Raw genomic sequence first — 16,387 nt, 5'->3', positions numbered from 1 at the left:
GCTGCTGTCCAGAACACACGGATCTGTTCGGGCTTTGTTGAAGTAAGTTCCCCTGGCCCCCGGCAGCCTCCGTGGCCCCGCAGCTTGCCGCGCCCAGCAGCGTGCAGACGGGCGCACTTGCGGTCACCGACCGCCCAGGGCTCGCCTCGGGCTAGACTGCCACCCACGGGGCCACAGCACATAGTGAACACCCATCCCTATTTGTTGAATGAATGGAGACATCTCCACTTTAGAGAGGAGGAAAGAGATTCTCACTGGGAAAGTGACTTGGTCGCAACCACAGCAGCAATTTAACCGAAGGCAGGATTCACAGCCAGGACTTTTTACTCAAAGACTTGTGCTCCTCTGCTTTGTCCTTCCTGGCACAGACCCCAGGGCTTCTCTTGGCTAGGAAATATTAGAGACCCTATCTTGGATCCAGGAAATGGAAGTGTGCAAAGCTATTTAAGGGATGCCCAGCCCCCAGCATGGATTACTGGCCAGTTTATGCAAGACTGGGGGTGGCAACAGCCACCTGTGGGAAAGAGAAGGCATGGTCACAGCCCAACCTGGACTCACAGCAGCCCCTCCCTCAGGCAAGCAAGTATGCCTTAAGGGAGAAGGGTTTGTTGGCAGCCAGGATTCACATACATGACCAGAGAGGTTGTGGGGTGAGATAGGTTTGGGGGTGTTAGTGCCATCCATTGCACAGGGCAAGCGTGTCTACTCTAGGGACTTGCTCAGACCCTCTTTCCCCCTTCTCACATTGCCTTCTTCCAATAAAATTACTTTCTCCCTGTGTGTGCCTCATTTTTTCCTCCCTGTGGCCACTAGGCTTTGTAGTGCACACAAGTTACTTGATTTTATCAAATAACACAACCTGGCTGTCTCCAGTCCAAACTGGACACAATGAGGCTAGGCTCCCCCGAAGAAAACTAGGGTAACACTCAAGAGGGTGCAGATTAGCCTGATCTTTGGAAGATGGGACTCAGGAGCTGGCTCTAGGCTCATGGGAATCCCCACCACAGTCCAGGTGTTGGGGAGAGGTGTGCCAGGTGCTTGAAGAAGTGGGCAGTCTGGTTGGAGGTCAATCTTTGTGGGTGCTGCTCTGCAGTGGTCTTGGCTCTAGGGGAGGACACAGGGGTCAGGACAAGGTGGGGGCAGACAGTTTTGCACCAGGTTGATGCCCCGCCACCTGTACAGAGTCCCTGTCCCGAACACCTTCCTGGGCTTCCTTCTTTTTTGGGGGGGGGGGGGTCATGGGGCTTGAACTCTGCACAGTGCACTGTCCCTGAGCTATTGAGTTCAAAGCAAGCACTCTACCACTTGAGCCACACTGCCATTGGAGATAAAAGTCTCACTGACTTGCCTGCCCAGGCTGGCTTTGAATCGCGATCCTCAGATCTCAGCCTCCTGAGTAGCTAGGATTACAGGGGTGACCCACCAGTGCCCGGCTTTCTTCTGTTCTTGACTGCTCATTCCCACCTCACTGGGTTCTCCACAGTACCCCCAGTAATACCTGAAGCCCAGTTCTGTGACCATACACATACCACACCTCTCCCACTGTGCGCCCACATCTGTGGTGCTGACAAATAGCTTACTGGACCAGCTCTGCAGTTCAGCATGCCTGTGGATTCCTGTCCCTATAAGGTTCAGGTCCCAGTCCTGGCTCTACCATGGGTGTTTGCCACCTCTCTCTACCATCTCAGTTTTTGCATCCATCTTCATATGTGAGAACCCCCAAAAGCTGAGCTGTGAGACCTGAAAGGATGGGGAGGATGGAGTGCCTCCTCCCAACATGAACTCTCAGAACACTGAGAGGTTCCTGAAAAGGTCAATCAGTCCTGGCTTGAAAGGAATTCACATTTCTACCCAGGTGTAGGCTATTTCCACACCAAACTTTCTGGGAATATCGGGACAGACAAAAATCCATGCTAACCCTAAGTCATTTGCTGCTTACACCTGCTTCTTAAAGAGGTTATTTCTTACTTGAGTAACATTATTCCACATGATTGTTGCTTGTGACTTCAAGGAAACTGACTTCACTTTCTGTGTATGCTCCTGTTCCTTAACTCAATAAATACCTTGTGCAAGATGACACACTCAAATTTATTCAGCACTGCTCAAATAAAAATAGAAAAGTCTGAACTAATCTAAATGCCTACTGGTGGGATTTGTGTTAAATACAGTTGTAAATGAACACTGTGCAGCTATATGGGAAAAAAAGAGAATGAGATGGTTAGATATGACACCCACAGTACAAATGACAAATAACAAAATAGACAAACTGGACTTTATAAATCAGGAATCCAGTAAAGTACTTATATTAGAATATATAATTCTGGCCAGGTGCTGGTGGCTCACATCTGTAATCCTAGCTACTCAGGAGGCTGAGATCTGAAGATTGTGGTTTGAAGACAAGGCAGAAAAGTCTGTGAGAATCCTCTCTCCAATTAACCAGCAAAAAGCTGGAAGTGGAGTTGTAGTTCATGGGTTAAAGTGCCAACCTTGAGCAAAAAAGACAAGTGAGAACATGAGGCATTGAGTTCAAGCTCCAGCATGGACACAAAAATAAATAATCTCAAAATTCAATAAGCAGGCAAATGACTTGGCTAAAAATAGGTAACATCTATTCAAACTGAATATGGATGCCTCCCAAAGACAAATGGACAAACCCAAGAGGTCTAACCTCCTTGAATTAGGGAAATGAAAATCAAAACCACCATGACATACTTCATGGGTCCTAGGATGGAGCCAAGAAGAAAACAGCAAGTGTTGGTGGAGGGTATTTAGCACTAAATATGTTACCAGAGAGCTTAGAACACCTAAACAATGGTGGATTTTGAGTCGGGCAAGAAAATTCTGAACACAAGTAAAGGTGATAGAGTTTATTGGGAGAGAAATATGACAGAGAAATAGAGCATATGGCATAGATATGATATGCCATAGACACACCATGTGAAAGGTGGGAGGGAGTTTATCCCATGTCTGCCCTCTTGGTAGTCTCCTGCTGTCTTCCTTGTCATGGAGCTTGGGCTTGGGTTAGTGAGAATTGGATGGCTTTTGGATTGGTGGGTTCAGTCTTCCCTTTATTTTCTTTCTTCCTTTTTGTGCTGGTACTGGGGCTTGAGCTCAGGACCTGGGCACTGTCCATATGCTTTTTAACTTAATGCTAATTAAAGCTTTGCCACTTCTGGCTTTCGAGGGGCTGAATGAAGAGTCTCAAGAACTTTTCTGCCCAGGCTGTCTTTGAATCTTGATCTTCACATTTCAGCCTCCTGAATAGCTATGATTACAGGCATGAGCCACCGGGTGACTGGCTCGCTCCTTTTTTGTTTCTTGTAAAGTTGTGACATCAAAGATTTAGAGTGTCCCCCCCCCCCCATTTGTTGTCAGGCAGGTTTTCATTTTTTTCCAGACTACCTGCTTTTATTGTTTTTCATTTTTTCTAAGCCTCCTGCTCCCATTTTGTTGTTGCCAAGATTTGTTTATTCTGCCATAGGCCCCTGACCACCTATTCTTACCATTTTTCTATTCCGTGGTCCTTGCTCCGCATGTCCTTCTTCATCCTTATACCTTTTGTAACTCTCTGTCCCATGTTGTTGTTAGTTGCATAAGCCCTCAATTCCATAATTAACCACTTCCCCATGCCCAGCCCCATAACTCCTAACACCTCTACTCCCACTCCAGTACAGGCTTTTATTGAAGCTTAGGGAGCTTGGAGCATCAAGTCCTTCCCCAGGACCAGCCTACAGGGAGTGATTGACAAGAAAACTGTGAAAGAATCACTAAGCATGCAATTATTCATGAGGGAGAATTTTAAAGAACAATGAGAATATAATGATATGGTAAATGACAAAAGGCAACTCTTGGTTAAAGTATTTTAGCTCACTTTCCAAGTGATGTACAACATTCCAGAACAAGGTTTATCTTGATGAGGACCCCAGCTGGCTCCTCCAATATGAACTGGCCTCCTTCCTATAGGCAAATGTTTAGCATGCAGCATGTGGGCAAACAGGCCTTGAGACAGGGAACAGACTCTCAGTATGACCTCCTGGACCAAGGATTCTCCATTTTAGGTTCTCTTTGAAAACTCCATCATTTGTGTCTAAATGCTACCAAATGTGTGAACAAAACTGAAAATTATTCAGCCAAAAAAAAAAAACGGAACTGAGTATTGACACATAATAAAGAGAACATCTATGACAAGATGCTAAGTGAATGGTCTGGGAAGTTGGCTCAGTGGTAGAGCGCTTGCCTTGCATGCATGAGGCCCTGGGTTCGATTCCTCAGCACCACATAAGCAGAAAAAGCCTGAAATAGCACTGTGGCTTAAGTGGTAGAGTGCTAGCCTTGAGCTGAAGAGCTGAGGGACAGCACCCAGGCCCCCAGAGTTTAAGCCCAGGACTGGCAAAAAAAAAAAAAAGAAGATGCTAAGTGAAGAAGTCAGATTAAAAAGGCCTACTTTATGATTCCTTTTATATAGCATGTCCAACAGGCAAATCCCTGCACACGAAGTAGTTTAGTAGTTACCCTGAGTTGGAGTGGGGAAGGAAGTATAATTTCTAATGTGTTTGAGGGATGATGAAAATATTCTAAAATAAGACAGTAGCAATGGTTGACCTATTCTGTGAGCATAGTAAAACACACTGAACTGTACATTATAAAATGATGAGTTTGAACTGCATCTCAAAAAAACCCCAAAAACTCAGTTATAAGCTAGGCACAGGTGGCTTACATCTCAAATCCTAACTATTCTGAGGCTGACATCTGAGGATCTTGGTTTGAAGCCAGCCTGGGCAGAAAGATCTGTGAGATTCTGATCCCCAATTAATCACCAGAAAGCTGGAAGTGGAGCTGTGGCTCAAGTGATAGTGTGCTAGCCTTGAGCAAAGAAACTCAGGGACAGTATCTAGGTTCTGAGTTTAAGTCCCAGGACCAGCACCAAAACAAAACAACTCAGTTACTGAATGAGATATTATCCAGGAAACTATGTATAATATAATCTACTACTTTTGTATACAAAAGATGAAATTGGTAAAACTTGTATGTATTATTTGTATTTTATTTGTATGACTTTTTTTCATCAGCCACGTGGATATGGTTCAAGATTTTCCAATTAAAATGGAAAATTCTGATCTTAAACCACAATCCCCGGATCCCAGCCCTATGCATAGCTAGGATTAAAAAACGAGCCACAGGGCTGGGAAGGTGGCTCAGTTGTAGAGCACTTGCCTTGCATGCACGAGGCCCTGGGTTCGATTCCTCAGCACCACATAAGCAAAAAGAAAAAAAAAAAAAAGCCAGAAGTGGCGCTGTGGCTCAAGTGGTAGAGCGCTAGCCTTGAGCTGAAAAGCTGAGGGACAGCGCCCAGGCCCAGAGTTCAGGCCCCACAACCGGACCCAAAAAAAAAAAAAAAAACGAGCCACCAGCGCCCGGCATGCTCGTTTTTGTGTTTGTGTGTATTGTAGTTTTTAATATGACCGCAAACTGTACACTTAGGCTATGTGGAACTTTCTGAATAGGTATGAGTAAGAAGTAAGAAAAACAAAAATAAGAGAATATAAACAAAAATGCAAGCTTACCAAAATTCGTTCTAGTCTGGATCCACCCTTTGGAGCTTTGGGGAATAATGGTCCACCTGGCCCTCAATCGGCAGGGACAATGTCCCTCGGCCTCCATACTTTTGCTGTTTCAAGAGCCCTTCTTTGCTATTTCACTTGGCAGAAACCCAGCTATCTTCAGAGTTCCAACTCCAAAACCAGTATTTCCTTACCTTCTCGGTAAAAGTAGGTCTCACGGCCCAGAGCCGCGGACGGATGGCGCTCGGTCAACACCGGATGTGACATGAATGAATAAAGCACAGGGTTCTGGTTCCGCCGCTACCGAAACCTCTGCACGGAACTCAAACGCAACGGACAGGAAACTGAGAGGAGGGCCAGACTCGCAGGAAGCGAGTGTGCGTGCAGGGGAGTGGGCCCAGACACCGGAAGTCAGTGGCTGCTTCAGACTCGACGCTCTAGAACCCGGGAGGACTGGGATCTCTGTGGTTGGACACGATAGGTCCCTCTCTACAGGGGAAGATGGTATTCCCAGAATGCTGGGGACTGAGAAAGTTGGGAGCACAATCCTCTAGACGACGAGGGTTGATGAAGGAAGAAAGGCTAAAAGAGGGATTTCAGGATCTGGTTGCCAAGGTAACATGGCCAAGGGACTCATCCGCTTCAGGCCTGGCTATTACCGGACCTCGAGGGACAAGCAGTGATTGTCCGGAGGAAGTGGAGACTATTGACGGGGGCGCACGCGCAAACGTGCAGGGGCGCTCCAATTCACTCCGTCCCCAGGGCTGCCAGTGCGCATGCGTTAAAGCACAGCGCCGGGCTGATAGCACCTCTGCACCTCCGCCCCTCCCGCCCCACACACACAAAGGGAGGAGCAGCACTTGGGCGGCTCCCACCGGCGAGCTGGACAGTAGCGGGCGCGCGCGGGCGCGCGCGGGCGCAGATGGAGGGCGTGGTTTTCTTGCCAGGCGGGCTCGGATTGGACACCACAAATTAAAGGGTGGGAACCTTCGTGGAGTCCGCTCAGCAATTGGCCAGAGGCTGAAGGGAGTGTGTGGTCCTGGGGGGCGGGACGTGGGTGGGGGAGATAGGCTGGGCAGCGCGCAAAACTGAGATTGTGGCGGCGTCTCTTGAATAAGTAAGCGACTCTTGGAGATCCTCTCCGCGGGGGACTGTGAGCTCCAGAACTCCCCAAATCCTTGAGGAGGAGTGGGGGCGAGGCGCCATTCGGTGAGTGTGGCCCCGCCAAGTGCCCCGCCCCTCCCTTTCTTCCTGGACAGCACCGCACCCTTCCCCACCTCGAACGGGACCTGGGCTCTGGGCTCTGATTCCCAGTGAAACTTCAAGTGTCTGCTGTTCTCTTTTTTTTCCCCTTATGCGGCCCCGATCGGTTTAGAGAACTTGGAGATTTTCTAGTCCTGGTCCTCAGTCGGGGGTGGAGGGGGAAGCCGAGGCACACAGGGGGCGGGCCCCTCACCAGCATCTCCATACAGACACCATGGCCGAGCCCCTAAAGGAAGAAGACGGCGAGGACGGCTCTGGGGAACCCCCCGGGCCGGTGAAAGCAGAGCCCGCTCACACCGCTGCCTCTGTCACGGCCAAGAACCTGGCCCTGCTCAAAGCTCGCTCCTTTGATGTGACCTTTGACGTGGGGGACGAGTACGAGATCATCGAGACCATAGGCAACGGAGCCTACGGGGTGGTGTCCTCTGCTCGCCGCCGCCTCACTGGTGAGCTTCCTGAGCTACTTGTAGAGGTGCCAGCCAGGAAGGGAAGCTGCTCTATGGATTCTGGTTCAGCTCAACCCCTACTAAGTGCCAGCTTACAGTTAGTCACCGTTCTCAGGACCTCTGTTTTGCCAATCAACCTACTTCCCCTTTAGAAAAATGACAATTCCAGTAGACCAGAATAGACAGCTGTTCCTTGGTGCCCAAAAGAGAACTGTGTTGTAGAACTGGAGACTGGCACAAGGGTTTGGTGGTAGGACAGATGAGATTGGAAGTGGAGAGTGTAGGCAGAGAGTTTGAATTCAGGTATTTGAATCAAGACTACCACTAACTAGCTGTGCACCTTCCAACATCTCCAAGCCAGGGACTCATCTATAGCTTTGAGCTTATTGATACTTGTCTCATAAGGTAGTTGTGAAGGTAAGATTTGATGATGTTATGTGAAGTGCACAGGGCTTGCCACATGTTGAGTACAGTGTCCATTGCATTTGTGTCTTAGAAGAGTAGCACTGAAAGGGGCTTGCAGCTACTTCTCTCTTATCTGCATTTTCCTTGCTCTCCAGGCCAGCAGGTGGCCATCAAGAAGATCCCCAATGCATTTGATGTGGTGACCAATGCCAAAAGGACCCTCAGGGAACTGAAGATCCTCAAACACTTCAAACATGACAATATCATCGCCATTAAGGACATCTTAAGGCCCACTGTGCCCTATGGAGAGTTCAAATCTGTGTAAGAAGCAGGAAGGGAGAGAAAGGCATAGTTGGAACCATTTCTGAAGGCCAGGACTATTTTGCTGAAGTTCTAAAAGGGCCACTGAACCTAATATGCGACAGGCTGGAAAAATTCCTGATTCCAGTACCATTGTTCCTTTATTTAGGACATTACCAGGAACAGCCATTATTATTCTAGGAGAATACAGATGTTAGAGAATCTCAAATGTTACAGAATCTCAAAATATAGAATGGCAGATATAGGATGTTCATACCAACACTACATTCTTTTCTCATAGCTGACATCACTAATTGATCACAGAATACTTTCTTACAGAAAATGGATGGGCCTTCCAGTTTTCACCATAGTTTTGCTTGGGCAGCCACTATCAAACAATAAGCTAATTCCAGAGTTAAACTTGTCTAGCGTTGGTCTAGTCGAGCTCCATCTTTTTATCTGGCAGGGAAACTTGCTTAGGGAAGAATGGTGATTTAACTAAGTTTGTGGGAAAGTTGTAGAGTTTATAGAACCTAGTTGTCTTCTGTATCATGTCATTGGCCCATTGGAGTCCTAGAGTAAGGCCCTACAGCCTGGACAGGTCAGCCCATGCCTCTTTCCTCATTTCTCTTCCAGCTATGTGGTACTGGACCTGATGGAGAGTGATCTGCACCAGATCATCCACTCCTCACAGCCGCTCACACTGGAGCATGTGCGCTACTTCCTATACCAGCTGCTTCGGGGCCTTAAGTACATGCACTCAGCTCAGGTCATCCACCGTGATCTTAAGCCCTCCAATCTGCTGGTGAATGAGAACTGTGAGCTCAAGATCGGTGACTTTGGTATGGCCCGTGGCCTGTGTACCTCCCCAGCTGAGCACCAGTACTTCATGACCGAGTATGTGGCCACTCGCTGGTACCGTGCCCCTGAGCTCATGCTTTCCCTCCATGAGTACACACAGGCTATCGACCTCTGGTCTGTGGGCTGCATCTTTGGTGAGATGCTGGCCCGGCGCCAGCTCTTCCCAGGCAAAAACTATGTACACCAGCTACAGCTGATCATGATGGTGCTAGGTACTCCATCACCAGCTGTGATTCAGTCTGTGGGGGCTGAAAGAGTTCGGGCCTATATCCAGAGCCTGCCGCCACGCCAGCCTGTGCCCTGGGAGACAGTGTATCCAGGTGCCGACCGCCAAGCCCTCTCATTATTGGGCCGAATGTTACGTTTTGAACCCAGTGCCCGCATCTCAGCAGCTGCTGCCCTTCGTCACCCTTTCCTGGCCAAGTACCACGACCCTGATGATGAACCTGATTGTGCCCCACCCTTTGACTTTGCCTTTGATCGTGAAGCCCTCACCCGAGAGCGTATTAAGGAGGCCATAGTGGCTGAGATTGAAGACTTTCATGCACGCCGAGAGGGCATTCGCCAACAGATCCGCTTCCAGCCTTCCTTGCAGCCTGTAGCCAGTGAGCCTGGCTGTCCAGATGTTGAGATGCCCAGTCCCTGGGCTCCCAGTGGTGATTGTGCCATGGAGTCACCCCCACCAGCCCCACCGCTGTGCCCTGGCCCTGCACCTGATACCATTGATCTGACTCTGCAGCCCCCCCCACCAGCCAGTGAGCCTGCCCCACCAAAGAGAGAAGGTGCCATCTCAGACAATACCAAGGCAGCTCTCAAAGCTGCCCTGCTGAAGTCCTTGCGGAGCCGGCTCAGAGGTGCTTTCTGGGTACAATAGCTGGCTGGCTGGGGAATAGGGTGGTAGATGGGGGACTCTGGCTTAGACAGGGCTTCAGGCTCTCATCTTTCCCCTGCCCAACTTCTCTATAGATGGTCCAAGCGCAACCTTGGAGGCTCCTGAGCCTCGGAAACCTGTGACAGCCCAGGAGCGCCAGCGAGAGCGGGAAGAGAAGCGTCGGAGGCGGCAAGAGCGAGCCAAAGAGCGGGAGAAACGTCGGCAAGAGCGGGAGCGCAAGGAGAGGGGCACTGGGACTTTGGGAGGCCCCTCTACCGACCCCCTGGCTGGACTGGTGCTTAGTGACAATGACAGAAGCCTGTTGGAGAGGTGGACTCGCATGGCTCGGCCCCCTGCTCCTGCCCCTGCCCCAGCCCCTGCCCCAGCTCCAGTCTTAGCCCCAGCTCCAGTCCCAACCTCTACACCAGCCCCAACCCAGCCCACTAGTCCACCCTCTGGCCCTGTAGCTCAACCCACTGGTCCCCTACCACAGCCTTCAGGCTCTACCCCTGGTCCTGTACCCCAGCCAGCCTGTCCACCCCCTGGCCCTCCTGGACCTATCCCAGTTCCTGCCCCACTCCAGACTGCTACCTCCACAAGCCTCCTGCCCCCCCAGTCGCTCGTGCCACCCCCTGGGCTACCTGGCCCCAATGCCCCAGGAGTTCTGCCTTACTTCCCACCTGGCCCACCACCTCCAGATCCTGGTGGGGCCCCTCAGCCTTCCACGTCAGAGTCACCTGATGTCAACCTGGTAACCCAGCAACTCTCCAAGTCTCAGGTAAGAAGAGAGGTGTGGGCTGGGGAGACACCTGGATCTATGTTCTTAAAATTACCCTTGTTCCATGAAAACTGAGTGGCAGGTGGGGCTTTATGTCTGAATGGGTCCCCTTCCATGGCATTATGTCAAGGAGTGATTGGGAGGCAGATGAGATACTGCCAGGAAAGTGCCTGTCCTGGAGAAAGACTGGCCAGCATTGGTGCTCAGGGATATTAGGGGCAGAGTGGTCAGCAACATCAGGTCAGGATGCTCTCCTCAATGGCACCTGTGTTGTAACATGCTATCATCCCCTGCAGGTGGAGGACCCCTTGCCTCCCGTGTTCTCAGGCACCCCAAAGGGCAGTGGGGCTGGCTATGGTGTTGGCTTTGACCTGGAGGAATTCTTAAACCAATCTTTTGACATGGGCGTGGCTGACGGGCCACCAGATGGGTAAGATGGCTGTACTGAGCCCCTGGAATGGGGCTGTGGGAGGGGTTGTCTGTGGGATGCTGCCAAGTCAGCCCAGGGTAGCAGTTCCTCTCCCTCCTCCCCTCCTTCCCTCATTCCTGATTTCTTCTCCCTGCAGCCAGGCAGACTCAGCCTCACTCTCCGCCTCTCTCCTTGCTGACTGGCTTGAGGGCCATGGCATGAACCCTGCCGACATCGAGTCTCTGCAGCGTGAGATCCAGATGGACTCCCCAATGTTGCTGGCTGACCTGCCTGACCTCCAGGAGCCCTGAGGCCCACAGTGTATGACTTGTTACCAAGGCGGGCTTAGCTGCTGGGCCTATGGGAGTGTTACAGACAGCTGCAGCCCTGGGCCTGACAGGTGAGGCTTCAGCTTGGATTATCCTGCGGGTTCATCTCAGACCCACCCTTTAAGCCTTAAGCAGCCACCTGAGCCACCACCGAACAGGACTGGGAGGCCCGGACTGGGAGGCCCGAACGTTCCCCGAGTAATCCTTTTCAGTGTTGAATTTTTATTATTATTGTAATGTTATTATGACATGATCTTTTTGCCATCAAGATGAGACCTGTGAAATACAAGGTTCTCTTCAACATCTGTCTGCAGGTGTCATGTTTGGAGTTGGGAATAGAACACCGTTAGCCAGGTGCCCACACTTGGGGGGGGTGGGCAGACAAATGTTTGTTTACACAGAGCCAAGTCATCAGGTCCTGAAGGTTTATTGTGATCTCTGCTCCACACCCACACCCAGCCCCACAGATTGTTCTTTGCCCCCCTTCCCCACCTTACATAGCCCAACTCCAGTCCTTGGGGAAAGGTGGGGAAACTCATTTGCATGCTTACATTGCTCTCAACTGACATCAGGGGTATATATAATAGCTGTGGTGAATACGGTTTTCAGCATTGAGCTTTAGGGGGCTGGGACAGGCTGTGCAGGGATCTGGGGAATAAGGTGGGGCTACAGCTAACGATTCTCACTATAGGGGGATTAGTGGGTGAGGGAGAGGCTAACTATGGGAGGGAGACTGAGAATAGCCAGAGGGAGTGTTAGGGGGTAGCAGCGGCCATCCACATGCTGCCTGGCATACCCCAGGTAGCCCCTGATCAATATTTCACAAAAAGGAAGCTGGCTAAGATGGAGAATAACAGCCAGCCCTGGGAGGGTGGCTCCTGCCTTCAGCTGTTGGAAAAGAGTCCAGGTAACTCAGTTTTATGGAGCCCATCCATATCCAGGCTGGCACACCTGTGCCTCAGAAGAAGCCTAGGGGGCTGCTGGCTAGCTAGCCTCAGGCAGTAAGGAACAGAGCCTATGTTAGAAATGGACACCTGGGCGTGTAATGGGGATCAGCCTGGGCTTGGAGTTGCAAGGCCTTTGAGAAGCTGGTGCTCAGGAAGCAGCAGAAGCAGGGGGCTGGTGGGGTCGGGGTGGAGCAATTATGGAAACACAGGGCAGCCCGGAGAGGGATGAGACCCTGGTCCTCAGGCCCTGCGGATTTTCATCTCAGTGCGCTTGAGGGAATAGTAGAAGCCCTTCCACTGGGCCCAGTTTATGCCATTGGCATAGGAGAGGTGGGAGCCACCCAGGTAAAAACCGTTGAGGTTGGCAAAGTGGCAGCTACGGAACCAGAAGGCCCCTGAGGAGAGGGCTGCGCAGTTCTGCACAAAGAGGTCCTGGTCCCGGTCGAAGGTGGAGAACTTCTGGCCACTGTGGTAGGACAGGGAGTCTCCTAGCAGAGGGGGAGGAAGGACGGGACAGCTGAGGCAAAGAACTGAGCCCCATGCTGGCAGGGACAGGGTGACAGCAGTAATGAGTGACACTGAGCGACATCACATGGCATCCTGGCAGGATAGGGCACTGTCCCTGAGCCAGATGTTGAGTAGTTGGGCCTCCGCCATGAAGAGAAGCAGCTGCTCTTTTGCAGGACTGCCTGGAGCAGGGCCAGGGTGGCTGCTCCCAAGGACGGAGGCAAAAACTGGCTGGAGCTGGTTTCGAGCCAGCTTGTGGCTCTTCCAAGCCCAGGAGGGTTCTGAAGGGGTTTGGGACCAACTGGGCAGGGACAGCCAAGTCTTCTCCCCTACCCCACCCCCCCTCAGCCCCGGCAGAAACTGACAGGAGGGGTACCTGCCCCGCCATCCTCGAAGCCTGCCACGTAGAGGGTGTAGCCGTCCTCCTCAGCGCTGATGGCGTTGGGGGAGATGGAGAAGTCCACATACTTGGCGTAGGCCGTGCTATTCTCGAAGTCCTCCAAGTCCACTCGCAGCTCATACTTCTGCTTCAGTGTCAGGAGGTGGATGTTCTGCAGCCCTAGGGACAGGTAACAGCTGGTTAACAAAGACCTGGCTCTGGGGCAGTTCCCTGCCCACCTTGGGCCCCTGCCTTACCCAGCCAGTACTCCCCATCCGCTCGGCCAAAGCCCAGCTTGTAGTCGTTCCAGCCCCTGAAGAAACTCACTGAGCCATTGAATCTCTTCTGGAAAACCTGGAGACAAGAGGACAGGGAACTACATGACCAAGGGCCATCCAGGTAGGAGCCCCACCTGACCCTGGCCCCCCAAGCTTAGACACTATGATGCCAAGGCCAATTTGTTAAATGACTGAGAGGAGGGGAGGGAAAGTTGCTAAAACAAGAGCACACGGGCCCTCACTAGGTAGCTGCTTCACACTAGCATCTAGCTGGACTCCTCACCAGTTCAGCTGAGGAGTAGATAGGTTAAGAGAGGGACAGAGCTCAGCAGTAGGACATTGCCTAACATGCAAGAGGCCCTAGGTTTTTTGTGTTGTTGCAGAGTTAAGGACTGAACTCAGTGCCTTGCACTTGCCAGACAGTGCTCTTCCACAGAACTAAATCCCTAACCCAAAGGCCCTTTTGTTGTTGTTGTTGTTTGTTTGTTTGTTGTTGTTATTGTTTTGCCAGTCCTGGGGCTTGAAGTCAGGGCCTGAGCACTGTCCCTGAGTTTCTTTTGCTCAAGGCTAATACTCTACCACTTGAGCCACAGTGCCAGGTCTGGCTTTTTCTGTTTATGTGGTACTGAGGAATCGAACCTAGGGCTTCATGCATGCTAGACAAGCTACATTCCCAGCCAAGGCCCTATGTTTTATTCCCAGAAATGAAATAAAAAGCTTAGGGATCTGGCTGTGTGACCTGAATCAAATGACTTTAACTCTCTGGGCTTCCGTTTTTCATTTTGCAAAGTGCCTACCTCTAGGATTATTGTGAGGATCACACACATGAGCCTACTGAAGCACTTAAAATTAGTTCAGAAACAATGCCTTGAGCATAACCACACTTTTCTATTTTTTTTAATTTTTAGGCAGATACTAGGGCTTGAACTTAGGGCCTGAGTACTGTCTCTTAGCTTTTTTCACTCAAGGCTGGTATTCTACCACTTGAGCCACAGCTTCACTTCTGGCCTTTTGGTGGTTAATTGCAGATAAGAGTCTCATGGACTTTCTTGCCCAGGCTGGCTTCCAAACCTTGATCCTCAAGATTGTTCAGTCTCCTGAATAGCTAGGATTACAGGTGTGAGCCACCATCACCTGAATAAACACATTTTAAAGGAGAAACAGGTTCACAGAGGTGAAGCTCAGGGTCACCCAGCCTGGACTAGAACAGGTCTGGCATCCGTCCCTTCCTCTCACTCACCGTCCACTTTCCGCCCTCGGTGGTCATGTCACAGAAGACAGGCACTGGCACGCTGGGGCCAGATGGGTAGATGAGGTACACCCCATCTGTCTGGTAGCCCTGGGCGTAGATGTCATCACAGTCCAGAGGCTGCTGGAGGCAAGACTTCTCCAGAGCTGGAGGTGGGGACAGCAATGAAAGGGGGACAAAGACAAAAGGGTCACCTCAGTACCCCCACTGGAACCAGGAGTTTCTGTCGTGAGACATCTCAAGATCTCTTTGAAATGGTGCTTGAAGATGACTGCATCCACCTACATTTTCACTTTAGAGGAGGAAACTGAGTCAGCCCTAAGGCCTGGCTCTCAGATAGATCTCTCTTTACCCAGCCTCCTTCCTCAAGCTGTGTCTGAGAATGGGGGCTGTGGCAGGGGGGCTTACCATCTCCCCGGATCCCAGAAGCCTGGGGGGCACAAGGAGGTGTTGAGAGAAGCAGCAGCAGCGGCATGGCCAGGAGAGCCTGGTGACAGGAAACAGGGTCAGCACAGCCCTCGGCCCAGACCCGTAGCTTGATGGCAATTGTGGCATCAAGCATAGTGCCCCTTGCTAAAAACCCCTTTCCTGCCCGTTGGTCCATCTTCTCTTTCCCTACTCTCTAGGACAGACCCAACACCCTCTGATCTTAAGAGATTCCCCCTCCTCCCCTCTGCCCATGCTTGCCCAATCCCCTCTCTGGTAAGTGGCTTCTCTCCATGAGTGGTTTTCATACCCCCAAGGCCAGGAGCTTCCCACCCTGGGCCCAGTACCTTCATGATGGCAGTTTGCTCAGATCGGCTGGGTGTCTGCGGGCCTCAGACAGCAGCCGCCCAGAGTTATGTGCTGGGCCCATGGCCTGCTGCCCAACCCCGCCCCTAGAGCTGCAGAACCCCCTCCACACACTACCAGCAATCCGGCCAGCATCGGCTTACACTGTCAGGGGCCAGGGGACCACCTGGGTCTCATTAGGCCTGTCTGCAAAGTACTGCAGACCAGACATTAACTCCCTGCTGGCTGTGACTACTCCCTGGATCCCACTCCCACAGGCCCCTGGCACCCCCAAGCTGGCCCCAGCCCACCCTTCCTGCTTCCTGATACCCCCTGCCTGCAAATATCTGTTTCTTCTCTCCCTCTCCTGTCCTGGCCTGGGTTTCATCAGCCTAGAGGGTGTTCCTGGGTTTAGAGGAGGGAGCCCCATTCCAAAGGCAGAAGAGTAGGGGGCGGTGCAGCTCTGGAGCTCCTGATGTGAGCAGTCTGGGCTGGTGGGCAGGGGCTGCAGGGGCCAGGCCGTCTCCTGGCAGGTCTGGGACATTTCTGAGCCATGAGCACAAGGCTGCAGGCGGCCAACTGTTCTGTCTGCCCCAACTCAAGCCAGGTCCTCTCCAGTCCCCTTCTCTCCCCCCTCCCCCCACTCCTCTGCTGGGGCTACTTCAGGCCCCTTCCATTCCCCTCTCACAGTTCCCTGGCCCATCTGGGCTGCTTTTGTTTCTTCCTGCCCCACCTCTCCCTCCTTCCAAACCCCTTAAGCTCTCTCTGGGGCCCTCTGAACCAATTCTCCATCTTTCTCTAACCTGAGCCCATCACTCTTTTTGTCTGCCTCCTTCCATCCTTGCTGCCCCTCTTCTCTTCTTGCTCCATTGTCTTCACAGAGGGTTTTTAAATTTTGTTTTGTTGTGCCAGTACTGGGGCTTGAACTCAGGACCTGGAAACTGTTCCTTAGTTTATTCACTGAAGGCTAGCACACTACCACTTGAGCCACAGCTCCACTTCTGGCTTTTTGATGGTTAATTGGAGATCTATC

General features: G+C 51.5%; 2 protein-coding genes across 2 annotated transcripts; one reads left to right on the top strand and one right to left on the bottom strand.

The window, feature by feature from the left end:
- The first annotated feature begins 6,638 nt into the window (after nt 1-6,638).
- Mapk7 (mitogen-activated protein kinase 7) lies at nt 6,639-11,526 on the top strand. Its single transcript, XM_042673987.1, has 7 exons — nt 6,639-6,770; nt 7,034-7,270; nt 7,831-7,996; nt 8,612-9,690; nt 9,803-10,485; nt 10,782-10,915; nt 11,052-11,526. The coding sequence occupies exons 2-7, from the start codon at nt 7,039-7,041 to the stop codon at nt 11,203-11,205; spliced, it is 2,448 nt and encodes an 815-aa protein (XP_042529921.1). The 5' UTR covers nt 6,639-6,770; nt 7,034-7,038; the 3' UTR covers nt 11,206-11,526.
- Nucleotides 11,527-12,112: 586 nt separating this feature from the next.
- Mfap4 (microfibril associated protein 4) lies at nt 12,113-15,465 on the bottom strand. The gene is made up of 6 exons (XM_042673988.1): nt 15,357-15,465; nt 14,992-15,070; nt 14,575-14,729; nt 13,314-13,410; nt 13,054-13,236; nt 12,113-12,658 (listed from the first exon to the last, which is right to left on the bottom strand). Exons 1-6 carry the CDS (start codon nt 15,360-15,362, stop codon nt 12,411-12,413), a joined length of 768 nt encoding a protein of 255 aa, XP_042529922.1. The 5' UTR covers nt 15,363-15,465; the 3' UTR covers nt 12,113-12,410.
- Nucleotides 15,466-16,387: the final 922 nt, after the last annotated feature.

Source organism: Dipodomys spectabilis, unplaced genomic scaffold (genome assembly GCF_019054845.1).
Source record: "Dipodomys spectabilis isolate Male_0828 unplaced genomic scaffold, ASM1905484v1 ptg000018l, whole genome shotgun sequence".
NCBI classification, from domain to species: domain Eukaryota; kingdom Metazoa; phylum Chordata; class Mammalia; order Rodentia; family Heteromyidae; genus Dipodomys; species Dipodomys spectabilis.
The sequence above is the reverse complement of the archived record's forward strand: the minus strand, read 5'-3'. Positions and strand labels throughout refer to the sequence as shown.